Source organism: Diabrotica virgifera, chromosome 2 (genome assembly GCF_917563875.1).
Source record: "Diabrotica virgifera virgifera chromosome 2, PGI_DIABVI_V3a".
Lineage (NCBI taxonomy): Eukaryota > Metazoa > Arthropoda > Insecta > Coleoptera > Chrysomelidae > Diabrotica > Diabrotica virgifera.
The window spans coordinates 1,243,213-1,263,551 of record NC_065444.1 but is presented as its reverse complement, the minus strand read 5'-3'; the positions used below and the strand labels follow the sequence as shown (position 1 = coordinate 1,263,551).

General features: G+C 34.6%; 1 protein-coding gene across 6 annotated transcripts in view; it reads left to right on the top strand.

Moving 5' to 3' along the window:
• Positions 1-20,339, top strand: part of LOC114335441 (calcium-transporting ATPase type 2C member 1) — a 127,882-nt gene that overhangs the window by 82,552 nt on the left and 24,991 nt on the right. For all 6 annotated transcript variants that reach the window (XR_007696338.1, XM_050643304.1, XM_050643303.1 and 3 more), the window contains exons 3-10: positions 232-477; positions 2,091-2,352; positions 3,768-4,005; positions 5,650-5,945; positions 10,863-11,133; positions 15,133-15,384; positions 18,395-18,710; positions 19,221-19,362. Coding sequence is in view for 5 of the 6 variants with exons in the window: in XM_050643304.1 (XP_050499261.1) it covers positions 232-477; positions 2,091-2,352; positions 3,768-4,005; positions 5,650-5,945; positions 10,863-11,133; positions 15,133-15,384; positions 18,395-18,710; positions 19,221-19,362 (2,023 nt within the window). In the remaining variant the exon portion in view is untranslated. The remainder of the gene's footprint in view (positions 1-231; positions 478-2,090; positions 2,353-3,767; positions 4,006-5,649; positions 5,946-10,862; positions 11,134-15,132; positions 15,385-18,394; positions 18,711-19,220; positions 19,363-20,339) is intronic.

The window sequence follows — 20,339 nt, the reverse complement described above, 5'->3', positions numbered from 1 at the left end:
TATTCTATCAAATCGTACATCTTCATATGCATATCTTCTGCAGTAGAACAGTAAACATCCTCAGAAGGAACATGGTGATATCCGCTTATCAAAGGTGACCTCAGAAACTGCAGTTCTTCCTCAGATCCTCAGAAACAGTATAGCTGTGAATATTTTTATCCTTCTGAGCGTGTACAGTTATTGAACATAAGCGAATGTTACATCTAACTAAATTGTGTCTTATTCTTTCAGGTACAATGAATTTTCCGTAAAAAACGGTGACCCACCATGGAAGAAGTACTTAGAACAATTCAAGAACCCTCTAATCCTACTGCTGCTGGGTTCGGCAGTAGTCTCAGCGTGCATGAGTCAGTTCGACGATGCTATCAGTATTACAGTAGCCATAGTCATAGTAGTAACCGTAGCCTTTGTTCAAGAATATCGATCTGAAAAGTCGTTACAGGAATTGACGAAATTAGTTCCACCATCATGTCATTGGTAAGATATTTTTTACTTTATATTGTTTCAGAATGTTTTTTATAGCATGCTGTAGGATCCTATCGAACCATAAACTTAATGTCACATACGTTGAAAATTCTGTTGAAAATTAACCACGCCAGAATACACTCTAAACTGGACCCTGACACTCAATATGGGTTCCGCAATGGTATGTGTACCAGAGAGGCATTATTCTCCTTCAGCGTACTGGCACAGAGATGTTTGGATGTTAATCGTCCTCTTTACGTCTGTTTTATAGACTACAATAAAACGTTTGATAAAGTAAAACATGATCGACTCATGGAAATTCTAAAAAATAAAAACCTAGATGAAACAGATTTAGGGCTAATAACACACCTCTATTACAATAAGTGAGCAATAATAAGAATTGAAAAAGAAACATCTGAAGAGATGGAAATAAAGAGAGGAGTCAGGGAAGGCTGCATACTATCACCTCTATTATTTAACGCTTATTCTGAAGAGGTAATGCGAGAAACTCTGGAAGATGAAACAGTCGGCATAAGAGTAAATGAAGTCCTAGTTAACAACATCAGGTATGCAGATGATACAGTAATAATAGCCGATAGTTTACAAGACCTGGAAAGACTCATGAGGAAAATAGTAAGGTGTAGTAGGGAGTACGGACTCTCTCTCAATAACAAAAAGACGAAGTTTATGAAAATTAGTAAAAACAACCATAATACTAACGAAATATCGATAGCAGAGGGCCAACAGATCGAAAGAGTAAAAAAGTATGCTTACCTAGGAACACTTATAACAGAAAATAATGACTACACTGCAAAAATCAAAGTCAGAATCGAAAAAGCACACTTGCTAATTTTATAAAAATGAAAAAGGTTCTATGTAGCAAAGATTTAACCTTAGCTCTTAAAGTGCGTCTAATAAACCCTACAGTGTACTATACTATGGAGTGGAATCATGGACGTTAAATCTAGAGACAATGAGACGACATAACGCCTTTGAAATGTGGACCTATAGAAGAATTATGAGGGTTTTCTGGATAGATGGAGTTACAAACAATGAAGTACTGAGAAGAATAGGTAAAGAGAAGGAAGTTGAACTTACAATTAAAGCAAGAAAGCTACATTATCTTGGACATGTGATACGGGGCGAGAAGTATGGCATCCTGCGACTCATAATGCAAGGAAAGATAGATGGCAGAAGAAACATCGGAAGAAGACGAATTTCATGGCTGAAGAACCTAAGAGAATGGTTTGGATGCAGCTCAAAACAACTATTTAGAGTTACTGTAGCGGAGATGGCACCTGAAGAAGAAGAAGTAGAGATATCCTGACAGGATCGCCATATGGTGGAACAGTGGGTCGACTAGATCTGGGGTAGGCATTGTGTTCTATTAATCGGTGAGGAGAGTCAAAACACACGTATAGTCGGTTCTTACATCTTTATTGATGAACCACTATCTTTTGACCATCTTTTTGAGATGAGGATGTGGTCAATTTGATTGGCTTCGTTGGTTCCTGATATTTTCCACGTTCCCTTATGGATATCTTTTCTCTGCAAGTTGGTACTGACAACTACATAGTTATTTACTGTTGCGAATTGTGAATTCTTATTTTCGCTTTTGTTTTTAGTCTAAGGGAAGGATCTCCAGACACATTTCTAGCAAGAGAGCTGGTTCCTGGCGACGTGGTACTCCTCAACATCGGAGATCGGATACCAGCTGACGTACGTCTTTTCGAAGCTCATGATCTCACTTTAGACGAAAGCTCCTTCACAGGTGAAACGGAACCGGCCAAAAAGAACACCGATTCAGTCATCAGACCAAATGGAGCGCATTCGTCGAATACCAATATTGCTTTTATGGGTACTTTGGTTAGAAATGGCACGGGAAAGGTAGGGCTTCTACTAATTCATTCATCATTATCATTCTCTTACATATCCCTATGCGGGATCGGCTTCCCTAATTGCATTTCTCCATACAATTCTGTCTTGGGTCATATAAATATCAATCCCCTTTACCAACCTGTCCTGCCTAATCGTCTCCCCCAGGTCTTCTTTGGTCTTCCTCTCATACTCCTTCCAGGAATCTGCACTTCAGCAATTCTTCGTATTGGGTGATTAACGTCTCGACGTTGAACATGACCTAATCATCTTAACCCATGCTCTCTCATTTTGGCATCAATTGGTGCCACACCTAGACCTCCCCTAATATATTCATTTTTAATTTTATCCTTTTTTGTCACTCCATCCATCCATCTAAGCATTCTCATTTTCGCCACATGCATTCGTTGTTCCTCTTTCTTTTTCACTGCCCAACATTCAGTTTCGTACATCATAATCTTATGGCTGTTTTATAGAATTTTCCTTCAGCTTCATTGGAATTTTTCTGTCACACAACACACCACTCACTTCCTTCCACTTCATCCATCCAGCCCTAATTCTACTGCATGCATCTCCATATATTTCTCCATTATTCTGTAATACCGATCCTAGGTACTTAAAACTATTGCTTTTCACAATCATTTCACCATCCAAAGATACCATTTTATTTGTAGTAACTCCATCTTTAAATGAACATTCCAAATACTCTGTTTTTGTCCTACTAAGTTTTAGACCTTTTTGCTCCAGAGCTTGTCTCCACTGTTCCAGTTTTTGTTATGTATCTTTCACTATTTCCTATTGACACTACATCATCAGCATACATTAAGCACCAGGGAATGTTACCCGGTAGTTTCGCTGTTATCTGGTCCAAAACTAACGAGAATAAATAAGGACTCAGCACCGAGCCTTGGTGCAATCCTACTTTCAAATGAAAATTATCAGTCTCTCCCACACCGGTCCTACTCATACATATCTCTCATAATCTTTACATATTCACCAGGGACTCCTTTCTTTTTGAGTGCCCACCACAGAATCTCTCGAGGAACTCTAGCTTATGCTTTTTCAAGATCACTGAATACCATGCCTTATAATGAAGATTCCATCCGTTGTTGATCTGCCCTGCAAACAGCCAAATTGATTATTCGGATATTTTGGTTTTTTCACGTATCCGTGTATCAATTACTCTCTCCCATATTTTCATGGTGTGGCTAAGTAGTTTTGTAGCCCTGTAGTTTGTACATTGTTGTATGCCTCCCTTGTTTTTGTAGACAGGTACTAATATACTGCTTCTCCATTCGTCTGGAATTTGTCCAACTTCCATAATTCTATTAAATAAACCTGCTAGCCAACTTGTTTCTGTCTCTCCTAATGCTATCTATACTTTCCCAGGAATACTACTACTAATATTAATTATTTTTGTTCTTTAGGGTGTAGTTGTAAGTACAGGAACCAACAGCGAGTTTGGTTCAGTGTTCAAAATGATGTTAGAAGAAGAAGCTCCGAAAACACCTTTACAAAAATCTATGGACAAACTAGGCACTCAACTATCCATCTATTCATTCGCTATCATCGGTTTTATTATGCTCGTGGGATGGATCCAAGGAAAACTCATCATGGAGATGTTCCAGATCGGAGTGAGTCTAGCTGTAGCTGCCATTCCTGAAGGTACGAAACTAGGAATAATCATTTTATTTCGATACTTTTTTGTGCCCTTACAAAACATGATTTTTCTCATTAAAAATTAAAAAATTAAAAAACAGCTTATGTTTCATTTCGGTTCAGAGGTGATCCACCATCCCCATACGTACGTTTATGTCTCTCCAGAACTCTTCAGAGGGGGCTACATGAACACCTCTCGAAACGAAACCAAGCTACCTATTTAGCAGAATTGTAAAAATAATTTTGCATATCGGACGCTCTCGCGGTAGCGACATCTATTCTCATTTCTCTGTAATAGATGTCGCTACCGCGAGAGCGTCCGATACGCAGAATTCGCGAGAGCGAAATGAACATAAGCTGTTTTCAACGAAAACTTTTCGTTTATAAATTCGCAAAATGTGTGTGTTATTCCGTTGCCGCACCTGCAATACTTAAAGCAAATTTATCAATGGATTATTATGTAATTTTGTCTTCTGAATCCAAATCTGAAAACGGCATTTCGATATCTCTAACCGTCTTCGAGATAATCGACCTCAAAGTCTAAAATGTGACGTCACAATCCTTTTATTTTCCACCGACACACTAAACGTCAACTGAAATCGTTGCTAGTAAGTAGGCTAGTTTTTTAAATCTGAATTTGTTAAGCAAAGCATAGGTTATTTACATTACTTGAGTTTGACACTTCGTGAATGTCAAACTAAATTTTAAATTAAGTATTAATAAAATATCAATGACATTTGATAGTGAATTTAATTATTATATAAAATAAATACGATGTTCAAAAATACAATTTGAGTATATTTTGAAAGCAATAATTTATTAACAATTTTACGAGTATACGGCTTTCCTTTTAATGGGAATACCTAATGATAAATGGACTGTTCCATTTGTTATGAAATGAAAATTGTTATTATAGTCGGTTCGCTAAACTCAGACACAACTCTCTAGTGATTTTAGTAGGTAATTTTTTTGTTTTTTGCCAATTTTGCCAAAATTTGCAAGATTACTAATTATTCAGTAATTATTAAATATTTAGTAATTATTTTTTTTGCCAAATTGGTAAAATTACTGACTAAAATCACTAGCCAGTTGTGTCTGAGTTTAGCGAACCGACTATATGAAATGTTGTTTGGAATAAAAAAATTATGGTTTGATATGTGCAGTTACATCCTTCTAATAGAAAAAAATATTTAAAGGTTTTTCTTAAATTATGGATACCAACAACATTTTCATTTATAACTCTTTTATTTTTAATTTGACGAAGAAAAGTTATTCTTCATAAAAAGCTCTCCATGGTCTAAGATTTATGATGCAACTATCATATATCAAATTTTATTAATTTTATACGAGATATATAAAAAATATGAATTTCGATCAAGAGTAAAGTACCTTTATAGTTCACAACATTTAAATTAAAATGATATAATTGCACATTAAAACATAATTTTTAATTCTAAACAACTTTTCATTATAACAATTTTCCATATTATGAATTAAAATACGTAAATAAACAAAGTTTTCGTTATGATAATGCTCGCATTTTCAGCTTGTTTAATTTTAATTGAAATAAAATAATTATTTAAATATAAATATAAATTAGTAAACATGTGACGTATGCTTTGTTAATAAAATTATTTGTTGTTGTTTCAGGTTTACCTATTGTAGTGACAGTAACCTTAGCCTTAGGTGTGATGCGAATGGCGAAGAGGAAGGCCATCGTGAAGAAGTTACCAACGGTCGAAACGTTGGGGTGCGTGAACGTCATTTGTTCAGATAAGACCGGTACGATTACGAGAAATGAAATGACAGCTACCGTGCTCGTAACCTCCGACGGTTACATAGCTGAGATAACGGGGGCAGGCTACAATGATCACGGCCAGATTTTATTGCATACCAAGTATGATTTTCCGGATAAGGCTAGAGAAAGTATAAGGCAGTTACTAGAGGTAAGCGGAACTGATAAATATACATATTTTGCATTTAGTACATTTTGTATAAAAGTACTAATAGTTTTATAAATGCTAAACGACTTTGTATAATATGCTTCCTTAATTAATTTTAGATGTCACATATACATATTCTCCTACTCACGTGTGTAAGTGACAAGTATAGCTACTACCACATGGCGATTTATAACGTTCTCCGCATTTTCGTCTTCCAATCTCCACTTCGTCCGGTTATTCTATAGATCCTTCTATATTTCTTTCTCTCAGCTCTTTGTCTATTCCTTCACTGAAACTTTTGTCCGAACCAGATGAATTGTTTTGTTGATAAGTCATCTGTGATTGTTCGTTTGATTTGACGTTTCACTATAATTTAATATATATCCTCTTTTTATTTTCTTTGCTGATGGATTGGTCTCATAAAATACTACATATTTATCACTGTGATGGCTTTTCTACCTGCCGTATTTCTTTCTCTTATGGCTTTGTCTAATGTTCCATCTTGCGAAATATTCGTACCTAGATAATATCTAGCATATCATCCTAGATAGCATATTATGTTATGTACAGTCGGAAAAATGAAAGAATACCCATAAACGATCACATCAATCACTTATTTTGTATTTGCTGTCTTTTTCTATAAATAACAAACGTTGGTTATAGAAAACGACAGCAAATACAAAATAAGTGATTGATGTGATCGTTCATGGGTATTCTTTCATTTTTCCGACTGTAGGTTATGTTGTCTAATATGAGATCTTGTTGTTGTCCTCCAATGCACAAGTATTCGGTTTTCTTTTTATTGACTTGTAGACCCCATATATCATATTCTTCAATTAATTTTCGGGCTATATAGTTTAAATCGTCATAATCTTGACCCGTTATTACTTGAACGTCCGCAAAGTTGAGCGTATATTCCATAGTTTTAGTGAGTGGTATTCCCATTGTTCTAATTTTTTCTTTCCATCTTTTTAAAGCACTTTCGAGGTACATATATTTTAAATAAAATGGGGGACAGACAACATCCTTGCTTCAATCGCTTTGATGTTACAAATCCTGTTGTTATTTGTGTACGTTTTTATTTTTGTTATGGGATGATTGTATAGTACATACTTTGTCGGCTTTTATTAATTATGTATTAATATTCGTGCTTTCCATTAATTGTCACACCTTCTTCATAGGCCTGGATCCCGCGTTGTTTGCTTAATAGCAAGTTGATTAATAGCAAGCTGAAAATTTGTTAATAGCTTAACGGTGTCTAGTCGGACAAACCTTGATGAAGGGGAACACTGGAACGGGGGAAGTTTTAATTGTGGAAGGTGATAAACTAGCAGTTTATTTAATAACAAATTTTATATAATACAGGGTGATCAACTTCTGTGACAAAGTCCAATATATCTGTTATTATACAATATATGAAAAAAAGTTGTTAATAAAAGTTATAGACACCTTTATTGTACACATTTTAAAATTAGTGAGAAATATACAGAGTCCTCCATAACACGGTGCCAAACCAAAGTTATGTTTTTTAAATGGAACACTCTGTATTTTTATTCAAAATCTGGTTTCTCTACATTTTTCTGATTCTAGAGATATAACACTTGTCTAGGGTTATACTGAGTGTTTCAAAGTTACGAGCACTTTTATTAAAAAATCATACTGATTTGATCGCCCTGTATGTTTCTAACGGTATAATATAAACTTATTTTTTTAATGCTTTTGACTGTCAATATTAAATTAGTTTTGCAACAATGTACAATTTTTTTATAACTACACAAATTGTATACAGGGTAAGTCAAAATGTAAATACAAGATTTTCTTCATAATTTTAAATGGAACACCCTGTATTTTATATTATTATCGAAAAGTTCTATCACTATACTTACATATCTTTTAAATATTCCCTATACCTAAAGTTATTAGTTTTCGAGATATTTTAGTTTTATTGTTGATAACAACATGTATTACTTAGTTATTAATAACAATACTTTAATTTATTAAAATTTATTAAAAAAACTAAATTAAATTAAAAAAATGTTCAACGTACTTCTTATGTTATAAAAGGTGTTCAAAATGACCTTCCATAACGTCTACACAAGCCTGGAGACGAGTTTCGAAAGACCTACTGATGTTTGTAAGCATTTATTGTGTGACACTTTGAAAGGCGTTTTGAATCCTTATTTTTAATAACCGTCATTTTTCGTTAACTATTGTTGTAGGTGTCCTATACACTACGTCTTTAATATAACCCCCAAAAAAGAAGTCAACTTCGTTTAATTCTGGTGATCTGGGTGGCCAGTGAACTGGCCCATCTCTTCCTATCCATCTTTCAGGAAATAGTTCATCGAGTTCACCGTTGATAAGTGCGTTGTGGTGAGAGGGGCTCCATCGTGAAGGTACCACATATGTTGGCGGATGTTTAATGGTACATTTTCAAGTAGAATAGGTAAATGATTCACTAGAAAATTTAAATAAACCTCACCATTTACCGATTCCTCAAAGAAAAAAGGACCTATAACGTAATTGCCTATGATTAAACCCCAATCATTTAAGGACCATCTCGTTTGACTATGTGTCTGAGCACAGTACGGATTGGTTGTGGAATAATAATGAAAATGTCTGTTTACACTACCATTTTTGTGGAATGTTGCCTCGTCTCAAAAAAAAAGAACAAACTAAAAAAAATCTCTCTGTATAACTATTTGTTGTTGTGACCATTGACAAAATTGTACTCTTCGTTCGAAATCATCCCCAACAAGTTCCTGATGTAATTGTATATGATATGGGTGCATGTTGTTTTTCTTGAGTATATTTTGGATAGATCCATAACTTACATCTTGCTCTCTTGTAATATTTTGAATGAGGATTTTCTGTAACAGGCAGTAAAACATTTAATTCATTTTCATCCGTAATAATGATTTTTTTTCCTTTGCTTCATAAACAGAATCAGTACGATTAAACCTGTCTAATAAGTTGTCAAATGCTCTCTTATTTGGTTGTTGACGCTATCGACACCGTTCCTTATAAATTCTTGTGGCAACTAATTAGTTTTTGAAACACTCCTAAAATCCATATCATGTCTGTCATTTCTTCACGACTAAAATTCATTGTTAGGTAACAATTATAACAATATGGCAAACAATTATAATCAATAACAAAAATAAAAACGTACAGATAATTAAAATCTTACATCTGACAGTTCGTGTGTCAATTATTTCAAAGCCACCTTAAACAAGAACTTACAGCAATTTATAGTTCTCATTTCTTCGCGGAAAATTAATATCGTTTTGTTAGTAAATATAAAATTGTCGTTATTGTATAGAATTTACCATAAACTTTGAGAAAAAATTAAATGCAGTCTAATTTTAATTATCATTAACAAACTCATTGTAGGTTTCTAATATTAAGGGTAATTAATTCACTGTAATAAACGTATCTATGAGTTATCAACAATAAAACTAAAATATCTCTAAAACTAATAACTTTAGGTATAGGGAATATTTAATAGATATGCAAGTTTAATGAAAGAACTTTTCGATTGTAATATAAAATACAGGATGTTCCATTTAAAAATATGAAGAAAATCTTTTATTTGCATTTTGACTTACCCTGTATACAATTTTTGTAGTGATAAAAAAATTGTACGTTGTTGCAAAACTACTTTAATATTGACAGTCAACAGCAGTAAAAAATAAGTTTATACTGTTAGAATCATACAGGGCTATCAAATCAGTATGATTTTTTGATAAAAGTGCTCATAACTTTGAAACACTCAGTATAACCCTAGACAAGTGTTATTCGCGGTGTGCAAGTACTTGGAAGGGAAACGAGAAACGACCGTGCGCGAGTCACGGAGAAATATTGCAACTATCTTAAATAATTCATATTGTCAAATTGACGTATATTTCATACCTTCTGTCATTGACGCAGAAAAATTATATACTGCTCCACAATATTGATATGATATGCAATTATTATATAAAGGTAAATTTAATTAATTGTATTTTGCTTGCAGTACTGCATTTTAATAACTGATTTTATTTACTACATACAATTGTTTACGTTTGCTAAACATAACCTGCATCTTATTTTTTCTTCTTATTATTTTTTTGGACTATGGCCTTGACAATTATCCAGCAACCAGGACTAATATAATTGGCCAATATAATTAAAAGTGCGAATAAAAGTACAGAGCGTAGAAATAGGGGTCGCTTTGCCGAACTTGCACGGTCCCAATATCTTTTTAATCAGAAAAATGTAGAGAAACCAGATTTTGAATAAAATACAGGGTGTTCCATTTAAAAAAACAAAACTTTGGTTTGGCACCGTGTTATGGAGGACCCTGTATATTTCTCACTAATTTTAAAATGTGTACATTAAAGGTGTCTATAACTTTTATTAACAACTTTTTTTCATATATTTTATAATAACAGATATTTTGGACTTTGCCACAGAAGTTGATCACCCTGTGTATTTTGTTATAAAATTATAAAATTTTGTATAAAATATGTTTGTCTGCCAAATATATTGGGCATTTTAGAGAAGTCCGACACGTAGAACATGTCAAATGACAGGAACTATGTTGGTAGTAAATAGCAGTCTGAGTTTTGCATCAGAGTTTAATGAAAGGGTAACAAATCCAAAAGGAAGTTCTGTCCGACAAAATACATGGGACGTTTTCGTAGTCTGACGTTCGAAACCTGTAACCTGTTCCACAATTAAAATTTTCCCTGTTCCAGTGTTCCCGTATATCAAAGTTTGTCCGACTAGACAGCGTTAACAAATTTTCAGCTTGCAAACTTTTTTTTGTACGCGGGATCCAGGTCTATCAGTGGAACGCTATCGTAGGCTTTCCGTAGATTGACGAACAGCATATGAATTTCTTGATTCGGTCCCATTTAAAGACATTTTCTTTTCCAGGTAGGAGCAGTTTGCAACAACGCGATTATAAAAGACGAGATGTTACTCGGAACGCCTACAGAGGGCGCTCTTCTAGCCGCCGCCATGAAACACGGCATGGACAATATAGGCAATCGCTACATCCGACTTAAGGAATATCCATTCAGCTCAGAGCAGAAAATGATGGCCGTTCATTGCGTCAACAAATACGATAATAACAAAGAAGAAATTTTCTTCGTGAAAGGTGCTATAGAAAAGATTCTACCGAAATGCACAACTTATAACCGTAACGGTAAAAACAGCTTTTTTATATTGTTTATTTTTTATTCTGCTTCTTTCTTCTTTTAGTGCCGACTCCACTAATGAAGGTTAGCTATAATCATTGCAAATTCGTCTTTATCTACTGATTTTCTTAAAAGTGTCTGTGTGTTTAACCCGGTCCAGTCGTGAATGCTTTTCAGCCAGGATATTTATCGTCTACCAGGACCATCTCTTCCTTCGATTTTACCCTTCATAATCAACTGTAAACTGTAAAAACTCGTACTTATCATTTCTAAGATGTGTCCCAAATATAAAAATGATCAAAATTTCTCTGTCTCTTCCCATTATGTGCAACACCATTTCGTTCGTAAAATAATCGGTCCTTGGTATTTTCAATCCTAAAAAGCAATGTCTCAAAAGCTTCCAGCTTTCTCATTAAGTCAACATTAACAGTTCAAACTTCGGCACCATAAAGAAGAACAGAGTGGATATAAGATTTTACCATTCAATATCGGATTTGCAGAATGAATCTTTGGCTACTCAGAAATTTCCTCATCTTCAAAAAGGCTGCTCTTGATTGCTCTATTTTTAATTGAATTTCTGATTTAGGATTTCGATCTTCCGTAATCCAGACTCCAAGTATTTCATTTTGTCCACTGGTTCATTATCTTTCTTTTTTATCTGGATCCTTGTTATTACGCCGTCAATGGGAGCAAGAATAGGATATTACCTCCGAATTCTATCTTACTGCATGGATTTTAATGAAATTTTGGGCCTAGCCTCTACTTATCTCCTAATTCAAAGTCTACCCTATGCCGATGTGTGCTTTTATCTTGGGGGTGGTTCCCACCCCTTCTTAGGGGTGGAAAATTTGTTGGTTAAAATTACCACGGAATTTGCTAGACAACTGTTCTATAATTTTTTTTTTCAAAAGTCGATACTTTTTGAGATATTCGTGGTTGAAAATTGGCCATTTTCATTGAAACATAATACCTTTTTGAAACGTTTTTTGCGAATACCTTAAAAACTCTGCATCTAACTAAAAATAACTATATTAACCTTCGGATGACCACGCGGGGGAAATTTGGACCCCAGCGTATGTTTTTCTTTAATAACGTCAAAAGTATTTTAAATTTTTAACTCAGTTTTTTTATTTGACTTTAAAGTCATTCTAGATATCCTCATATTTTGAAATAAAAAAAATTCCCTATATTTTATGACTAAAAAATATATTCTGAAGTTGATGTTTAGTAAACTACCATGTGTTATGTGTAATTCCAAGTAGTTTTACGCTAATGACGTCTACTTTGCAAAGTAACAAGACACTTGCTCAACATACACACTACGCATGTAGTGTAATACTCATGTTGTTACTGGCTGAATGACATAAAGTCCATGCCATAAAGAAAAAAAAATTCATTTTTTGTTCATTGTCATTTTTGACCTGGGGTCATCCCCCCCCCCTTGGTCATCCGTGTAACAAAAAAAGGTTGGTCATCGGAAGGTTAAACATTTTTGTAGGTAATAAAAAAATAAAGAGACACTTGCCTTCATAAATCTTCTAGTTATAATACAAAGAGAGATGTGGTAGGTGAAAATAGTTTGTTTTTTGGTACATTCTCAAATTGGCGTATTCAACTTGAAATAACAGAGAAACGGTCGATTTTAGGTGTATAATGCTAGTAATACCTTTGTAGTGCTTGAAAAGACCTTTAAAATGAGCTATATTAAAGGTCCATTACATTAAAACTAAGCAAGATATGCTGCAAACAAAATTGATAACTAATGTATTTAAGAAACAATCAGAAGTAATTTTAACCCCTATCCACCAAAATGTAAATGCATCGTTTTCCTTCCACAATACCTTTTATTATAGTGTTATTTCTATGTTCAAAAAGTTGGACGGGTTTCAAATTAATGGTTTTTGAAAAAAAAACAAATCATAGAGCGCATTTTTAAATTTTCTTAAAAATCTTCTTTTTTCTCCATGTAACTTGAAAATGATATGAGATACAGTAATGAAAAATAAAAAAGAAATTTTTATCTGAAAAAGCCCTACATTTTTGTGTGGAAACTTTTTTTCTGATCTCTTATCAAGTTTTTCGAGTTACATGAAGGAAAAGGAAGATTTTTAAGAAAATTTAAAAATGCGCTCTATAATTTGATCTTATTTTTTTTTCAAAAACCATTCATTTTAATCCGGTCCAACTTTTTGAACATAGAAATAACACTATAATAAAAAGTATTATAGAAGGAAAACGATCTATTTAAATTCTGATGGATGAGGGATTAAATATACTTCTATTTCTTCTTAAAATATATTCGTCATCAACTTTTTTGCAGAATATCTCGCTTAGTTTGAATGTAATTGACATTTAGTATGGCTCATTTTAAATGTTTTTTCAAGCACTACAATAGTTATTAGTATCATTATACATCTAAAATCGACAGTTTCTCTGTTATTTCAAGTTGAATACACCAATTTGAGAATGTACCAAAAAACAAACTATTTTCACCTACCGTAGCTGTTTGTATTATAACTAGAAGATTTATGAAGACAAGTGTCTCTTTGTTTTTTTATATCCTACAAAAATGTTTAATATAGTTTTTTTTAGTTCGATGCATAGTTTTTAAGGTATTTGCAAAAATCCGTCCAAAAAGGTGTCATTTTTCAATGAAAATGGCCAATTTTCAACCACGAATAACTCAAAAAGTATTGAGTTGTCAAAAAATAATTATAGAACAGTTTTTGCTTAAAATTAGGTTCTCTAGCGTCTTCCGTGTATTTTAACCAAAACATTTTTCACCCCCGAGAAGGGGTGGAAACCACCCCCAAGATAAAAGCGCACATCGGCATAGGGTAGACTTTGTTTCTTGAGCTAGTCCCTACTTACTGTGAAAATATCAAGTAAATCGATGTAGTAGGATGGAATTCGGAGCCAAATATCCTCATTGACTGTCCTATATGACTTTATCCCTCTTACTAATAACCATGGTTTTGTTTTCTTTATGTTTATTGTTAAACCGAACTGTTTCCCAGTATCACAAATTGAGCTTAGTAGCGTCTGCAGGTTTTTTCACTTTGTTATTGATATTTTCACCATGTATCTTGATCCCTTCTGTGCAGTTTTCAAGTGCTTGTGTAAATTATTCTTCAGTGTATATATTAAATAATAATGGTGAAAGTACACAGTCCTGTCTCACTCATCTACTTATCCTGTTGCTCATCCGTGCTATTTCTATCTAATGTTACCACAGCCTGTTGGTGCCAATAAACATTTCTCACTATCTAACAATAAAACACTGAAAACGTTTGTTTTCTATACTTCCACAAAATTTATTACAACTAAGTGACTACAGCTGTTTCGGCAGAGTGCCTTTCTCAAGTGATATAGTTTACAATGTGTTTGCCTTTTTAAGTCTTTAACTGAAGAGGTTGAGGAGTGGGGAGCTGTTTGTTTCGAGTTGGTCATTCAGAATTATATCTTTACCCCACTCCTCAACTTCTTCAGTTAAAGACTTAAAAAGGCAAACACGTTGTAAACTATATCACTTGAGAAAGGCACTCTGCCGAAACAGCTGTAGTCACTTAGTTGTAATAAATTTTATGGAAGTATAGAAAACAAATGTTTTCAGTGTTTTATTGTTAGATAAAATGAACTTCCATCAAGTAACGGTCGAATCCATCAATTTCTCACTATGGTTAAATATCATTTTTGTCGACTCCTTTTCGCTTTAGACATTCCATGAGAATATTATGTTTCACATTGTCGAAAGCATTCTCATTGTGTATAAATGCGACGAAAATATCTTTTTGTTGGTCTTGACATTTTTGGGCAAGAGTTGCGAAACTATGCAGAGCTTCTACTGCTCTAAAAGCCATTACGAAAGCCCCATTATTCTGCTTTAGTTTTTGATTAAGTACTCTATTATTTGAAAATAGAAGACGTATTATCTTTCTTCTTAAGCCTTCTCATCTTTGATTTTCTTTGTGGTCCACTCTACATTTATCATGATTTTTCAAATTTAGGATCACCACAGCCAATAACTGATCAAAAGAAGGAAGAATTCATAGCCGAAGCACACGAAATCGGCAAAAAAGGCTTAAGGGTTATCACCATGGCGAAAGGTAGTACTTTGCAAGATCTAACCTACATGGGAACTATTGGAATCTGTGATCCTCCTAGACCAAGAGTTAGAGAAGCAATTTCTATTCTAAAAGAATCTGGGGTACAAATCAAAATGGTAACGGGAGATGCAGTGGACACTGCAGTCGCTATTGGTGAGTAATATTGACCATTAATACGTGTTCAAATATAAAAAAAGATACAGTCGGAAAAATGAAAAAATACCCGTGAACGATCACATCAATCACTTATTTTGCATTTGCTGTTTTTTTCTATAAATAACAATTGTTTGTTATAGAAAAAGACAGCAAATACAAAATAAGTGATTGATGTGATCGTTCATGGGTATTCTTTCATTTTTCCGACTGTACCTAACGTTGATTACTCACCTCATCTATTCCACTGTTCTATTTAGATTAAAAACGAATAAACATTAAAAACAATAGAAACAATAATCATGAATAAGCAATGAAAACAATTAGGTCTGGATCCCGCGTATGAAAAAAAAGTTGATTAATAGCAAGCTGAAAATTTGTTAATAGTTTAAGGGTGTCTAGTCGGACAAACTGTGATATATGGGAACACTGGAACAGGGGAAGTTTTAATTGTGGAACAGGTTAAAAATTTTGAACGGTCAGACCACGAAAACGGCACATGTATTTTGTCCGACAGTATAGACTTAAACTCTCCGAACAGAGATTAAACTCTCATACAAAAATCAGACTACTATTTATTACCAAATGGGCGTTTTAATGAGTGGAACATGTAGAATATGTCAAATGACAGGAATTATGACAGGTGATAAATAGCAGTCTGATTTTTGCATGAGAGTTTAATCTCTGTTCGGAGAGTTTAAGTCAATTCTGTCGGACAAAATAAATGTGCCGTTTTCGTGGTCTGACCGTTCCAAATTTTTAACCTGTTCCACAATTAAAACTGCCCCTGTTCCAGTGTTCTTATATATCAAAGTTTATCCGACTAGACACCCTTAAGCTATTAACAAATTTTCAGCTTGCTATTAATCAACTTTTTTTTCATACGCGGGATCCAGACCTAAATAGTCTCAGCAACCAGTATGGCTTGCAATTTTAGAAGCCTCGGATGTGGTAATCAGAGAAGGTTTCCATTGTTTTTAATCTGGTAGGATATTAAATGATATTTTAAATATCATTTTGTATTCTATTAGATTGAAAACTTAAACTTTGTTCTGTTTAGCTTTATGGTCCAATAGCTTGGAAACCAAGCAGTCAAAATTGGTTCTAACGAAACAAAACATATTCATACAGAGTGAATCATGAGGAACTGTACATTCTACTACCTCGTATGGAGGCCCCATGGGAAATACAAATGACCATTAAAAATAATCTGCTCCCATTGTTTAATAATATACAGGGCGTAAGACAGCCATGGATGAATTCCACATTCCTGATAAACTGATAAGATTGGTTAAGGCTGCAACGCGTAAAGTTGTTTGCAAAGTCGAAATACAGGGCGAACAATCACAGGCGTTTGAAACAAATGTTTGGCTGCGACAGGGAGATGCGCTGGCGTGTCTCCTCTTCAACCTAGCTCTGGAAAAGGCGGTCAGACATGCACGAATAGACAACAGAGGAAATATTTTTAATAGATCATCCCAAATTTTGGCATATGCAGGTGACATGGACCTAGTTGCCCGCACAACACGCAAACTAGAAGAAATGTATACCACCTTCTCAAATGCCTCAAAAAATATGGGCCTGAAAGTAAACGAAGAGAAAACTAAGATGTTGGCATCAACACCCAACAATAGAGCCAGAAACATCGGTCACCAATTCACTGTTGATAACTCTACCTTTGAAGTGGTGGACAAATTCACATACTTAGGCTCCCTGATCACCAAGGAGAACGTCATGACGGAAGAAATCAAGCGAAGGATAATCCTAGAGAACAAATGCTATTTTGGACTGAGTAGGCATATGAGAAGCAGAAATTTAAGCCAAAAAACAAAAATAACCATATACAAAACCCTTATACAACCAGTGTTGACATATGGATCGGAGACATGGACCATCTCCAAGGCAGATGAAAACCTTCTGCTTATATTTGAACGAAGGATCCTGAGAGGAATATTCGGTGGCATCTGTGAAAATGGTATTTGGAGGAGGAGGTACAACTATGAGGTATACCACAGATATAAACATATATTTAGTGGTAAAGTCGTAGTATCTCTTATAAGAATAGGAACACTAAGATGGGCAGGACATCTAGCAAGATTATAGCATAACAACCCTCCTAGAAGAATCCTTATGTCACAACCTGTGGGAAGTACAAATAGGGGTAGGTCAAAACTCAGATGGAAGGATGGTGTAGATGAGGATGGGAGAAAAATAGGCGCAACAATCTGGCAACGGTTGGCAATGGATAAGACTGACTGGCGTAATAGACTTGGGAAGGTCGAGGCTCTTTCATAGGGCTGTAGCACCATTGATGAAGACAGCCATAAGAAATAAACAAAAGGGTACAAGCCGGCAACAATAATCTTCGTGTCCTTCCAAACCTTATAAAATCGAAGCAACTAACAAGACATACAAAGATACAGCTATATAAAACAATAATACGACCCATAGTGATGTATGGTAGCGAAACGTGGACGATAGCAAAGGCAAACGAAGAGGGACTATGTGTTTGGGAAAGAAAAATCCTAAGGAAGATGTTTGGGCATGTGCTTAATGAAGCAGCAGGACAATATAGGGTAAGAACTAACAAAAAGCTCGAAGAACTATATCCAGACGCTAACCTAATAGAAGAAGTAAAATCCAGAAGACTCGAATGGATAGGACAGGATAGAAGACATTCTGATGAAAGAATAGTAAGGCTGGTAAGGTAAGTAGTCCCAACTAGAAGAAGACCACATGGACGCCCTCGACGCCGGTGGCGAGATAATATAGCAGGAGACCTGAACACTTTGGGTGTGGAGAATTGGATGGAAGTTGCTCAAGACAGAGAAGAGTGGAGGCATGTTGTCGAGTCGGCTAAAACCGTCAAGGGTTGTAACACTACGGAGTAAGTATAGGAGCCTCTATACGAGGTAGGAATATGTACAGCTCCTCATGACTCACCCTGTATAGTGAACATCGCCAAAATTGAATTCTGTTACACAGTGTTTATGTTACTGTAATTTTTTAGCACAATCAATCGGCTTGGAAACTCTCCCATCTCAAGTTTTATCTGGAGAACAACTAGACACGTTTACCGAGAACGAATTGGACGAAGCAACTCCCAGAGCCACGGTATTCTACAGGGTGTCTCCCAAGAACAAATTGTCCATAGTAAAATCGTTGCAGAGGACCGGTCACATCGTAGGTATGACTGGTGATGGTGTCAACGACGGAGTTGCTTTGAAAAAGGCGGATATCGGTATAGCGATGGGTAAGAACGGAACGGATGTGTGTAAAGAAGCTGCGGATATGATTCTTGTGGATGATGATTTCTACACGATTATGTGAGTATTTTAATATCGAATTACAGCTTGATCTCGATAGCTAGCGGACGAATTACTGTCATTTAGTGATGGTGAATGTGGTGATTTTTAAAGTAACCGTGATTTTTGAATAACGGCAATTTTAAACAGTGACCGTGATCACCATATAACTAGAAATTTAAGTAAATTTTTTTATAAACTTTTAAAAATGTTCACCGTTCATAAATCCCTAGATGTTAGTTGCCATTACCCAAATCATGATCACTGGAATATCGTAATATTTACTGTATAAGCACGTTTTGTGAGACGTTGGCCGTGAAATTTATATCTGATATACCTGGTCACTGATCACCGTTATCGAAATTCGCCAGGATCGGTAGTTATTGGTGATTTATAAATCACGGCGACTAAATCACCAGTAGTGAAATCAAGGCCCATTACTAGTGCCATTTATAAATTCTATTTGAAATCTAATATGTAATTAAATTGATTTATCGTCAGATATTTTAACTTAAATTGTTTTATTTTTAGAGCTGCCATAGAAGAAGGAAAAAGTATTTTCTATAATATTAGGAATTTTGTTACTTTCCAGCTGTCGACGTCAATAGCCGCACTTTCTTTAATAGCTTTATCAACAATATTAGATATTCCAAATCCACTAAATGCTATGCAAGTAAGTATCCTCTCGAATAGGTAGTCGAAGTAATATAAAATACAAGAAATATTTCGAAAATGTTGCATACTATTTATTGTATGCTTTTTATTGTATGGCTATTGTACTATTTATTGTTGCAAAGTTTATTTTGTGTAATATTTCTTCAGTCTAACCAAAATAAGGAAGTAGCAGGGAAAGAAACAATTCATAACGAGACAAACGATAATGGAAGAAAATTATGCCACCTAGCAGCAATAACAAACGGAAAATTTATAAAAAAATCCATTATAAAAGATATTTTTTAAAGACCCTTTCGGGCTACATCACAGAACGTTTTCGGAATGACAATTCCATCATCATTGCTGCTTACAAGGTATACGTGATTAAGGCCACTAAAATTATCTGAGAGAAAACCCTTTAAATGGTATAAAATGGTGATTATATTACATGGTTGAAGATGATATTATGTGATGTTTGAGATTTTACATCATGGCAACGTAGTACTCCCAACTATGTGGGTTGCTGGCCCTGAGGAACCTCTCTAAATGGATTCTAGATATCAACTGAAGTTATTTAAAAAACTACTGAAAATTATCAAGATTTGAATTGTTAACAAGATATATAACTACAATTCGTCGATCTAACTAAGGCATATGATACCGTACCACTGTGTAAATTATGGCCAAGTCCTGAAAAAATCCCCTATTAATATAAATTAATTAAAAGCAGTGCTAAATACTATAACATTCAAGCAAATATAAAAATCAACAACAGATTATCCGATAGCTTCATGGTGGAATAAGGTACTACGACAGGAATGCAGCTTATCGCCTACACTGTTTAAAATCTATATAAATGAGGTTTTGAATAAGTGGCTGAAATCCTGTTCTGGCATGGGGATACAACTAAATGATGAATCAACACTATACACACTACATTTTGCTGACGATCAGGTTATGATTGCCCAGGATAAAGATGATCTAATATTTATGACA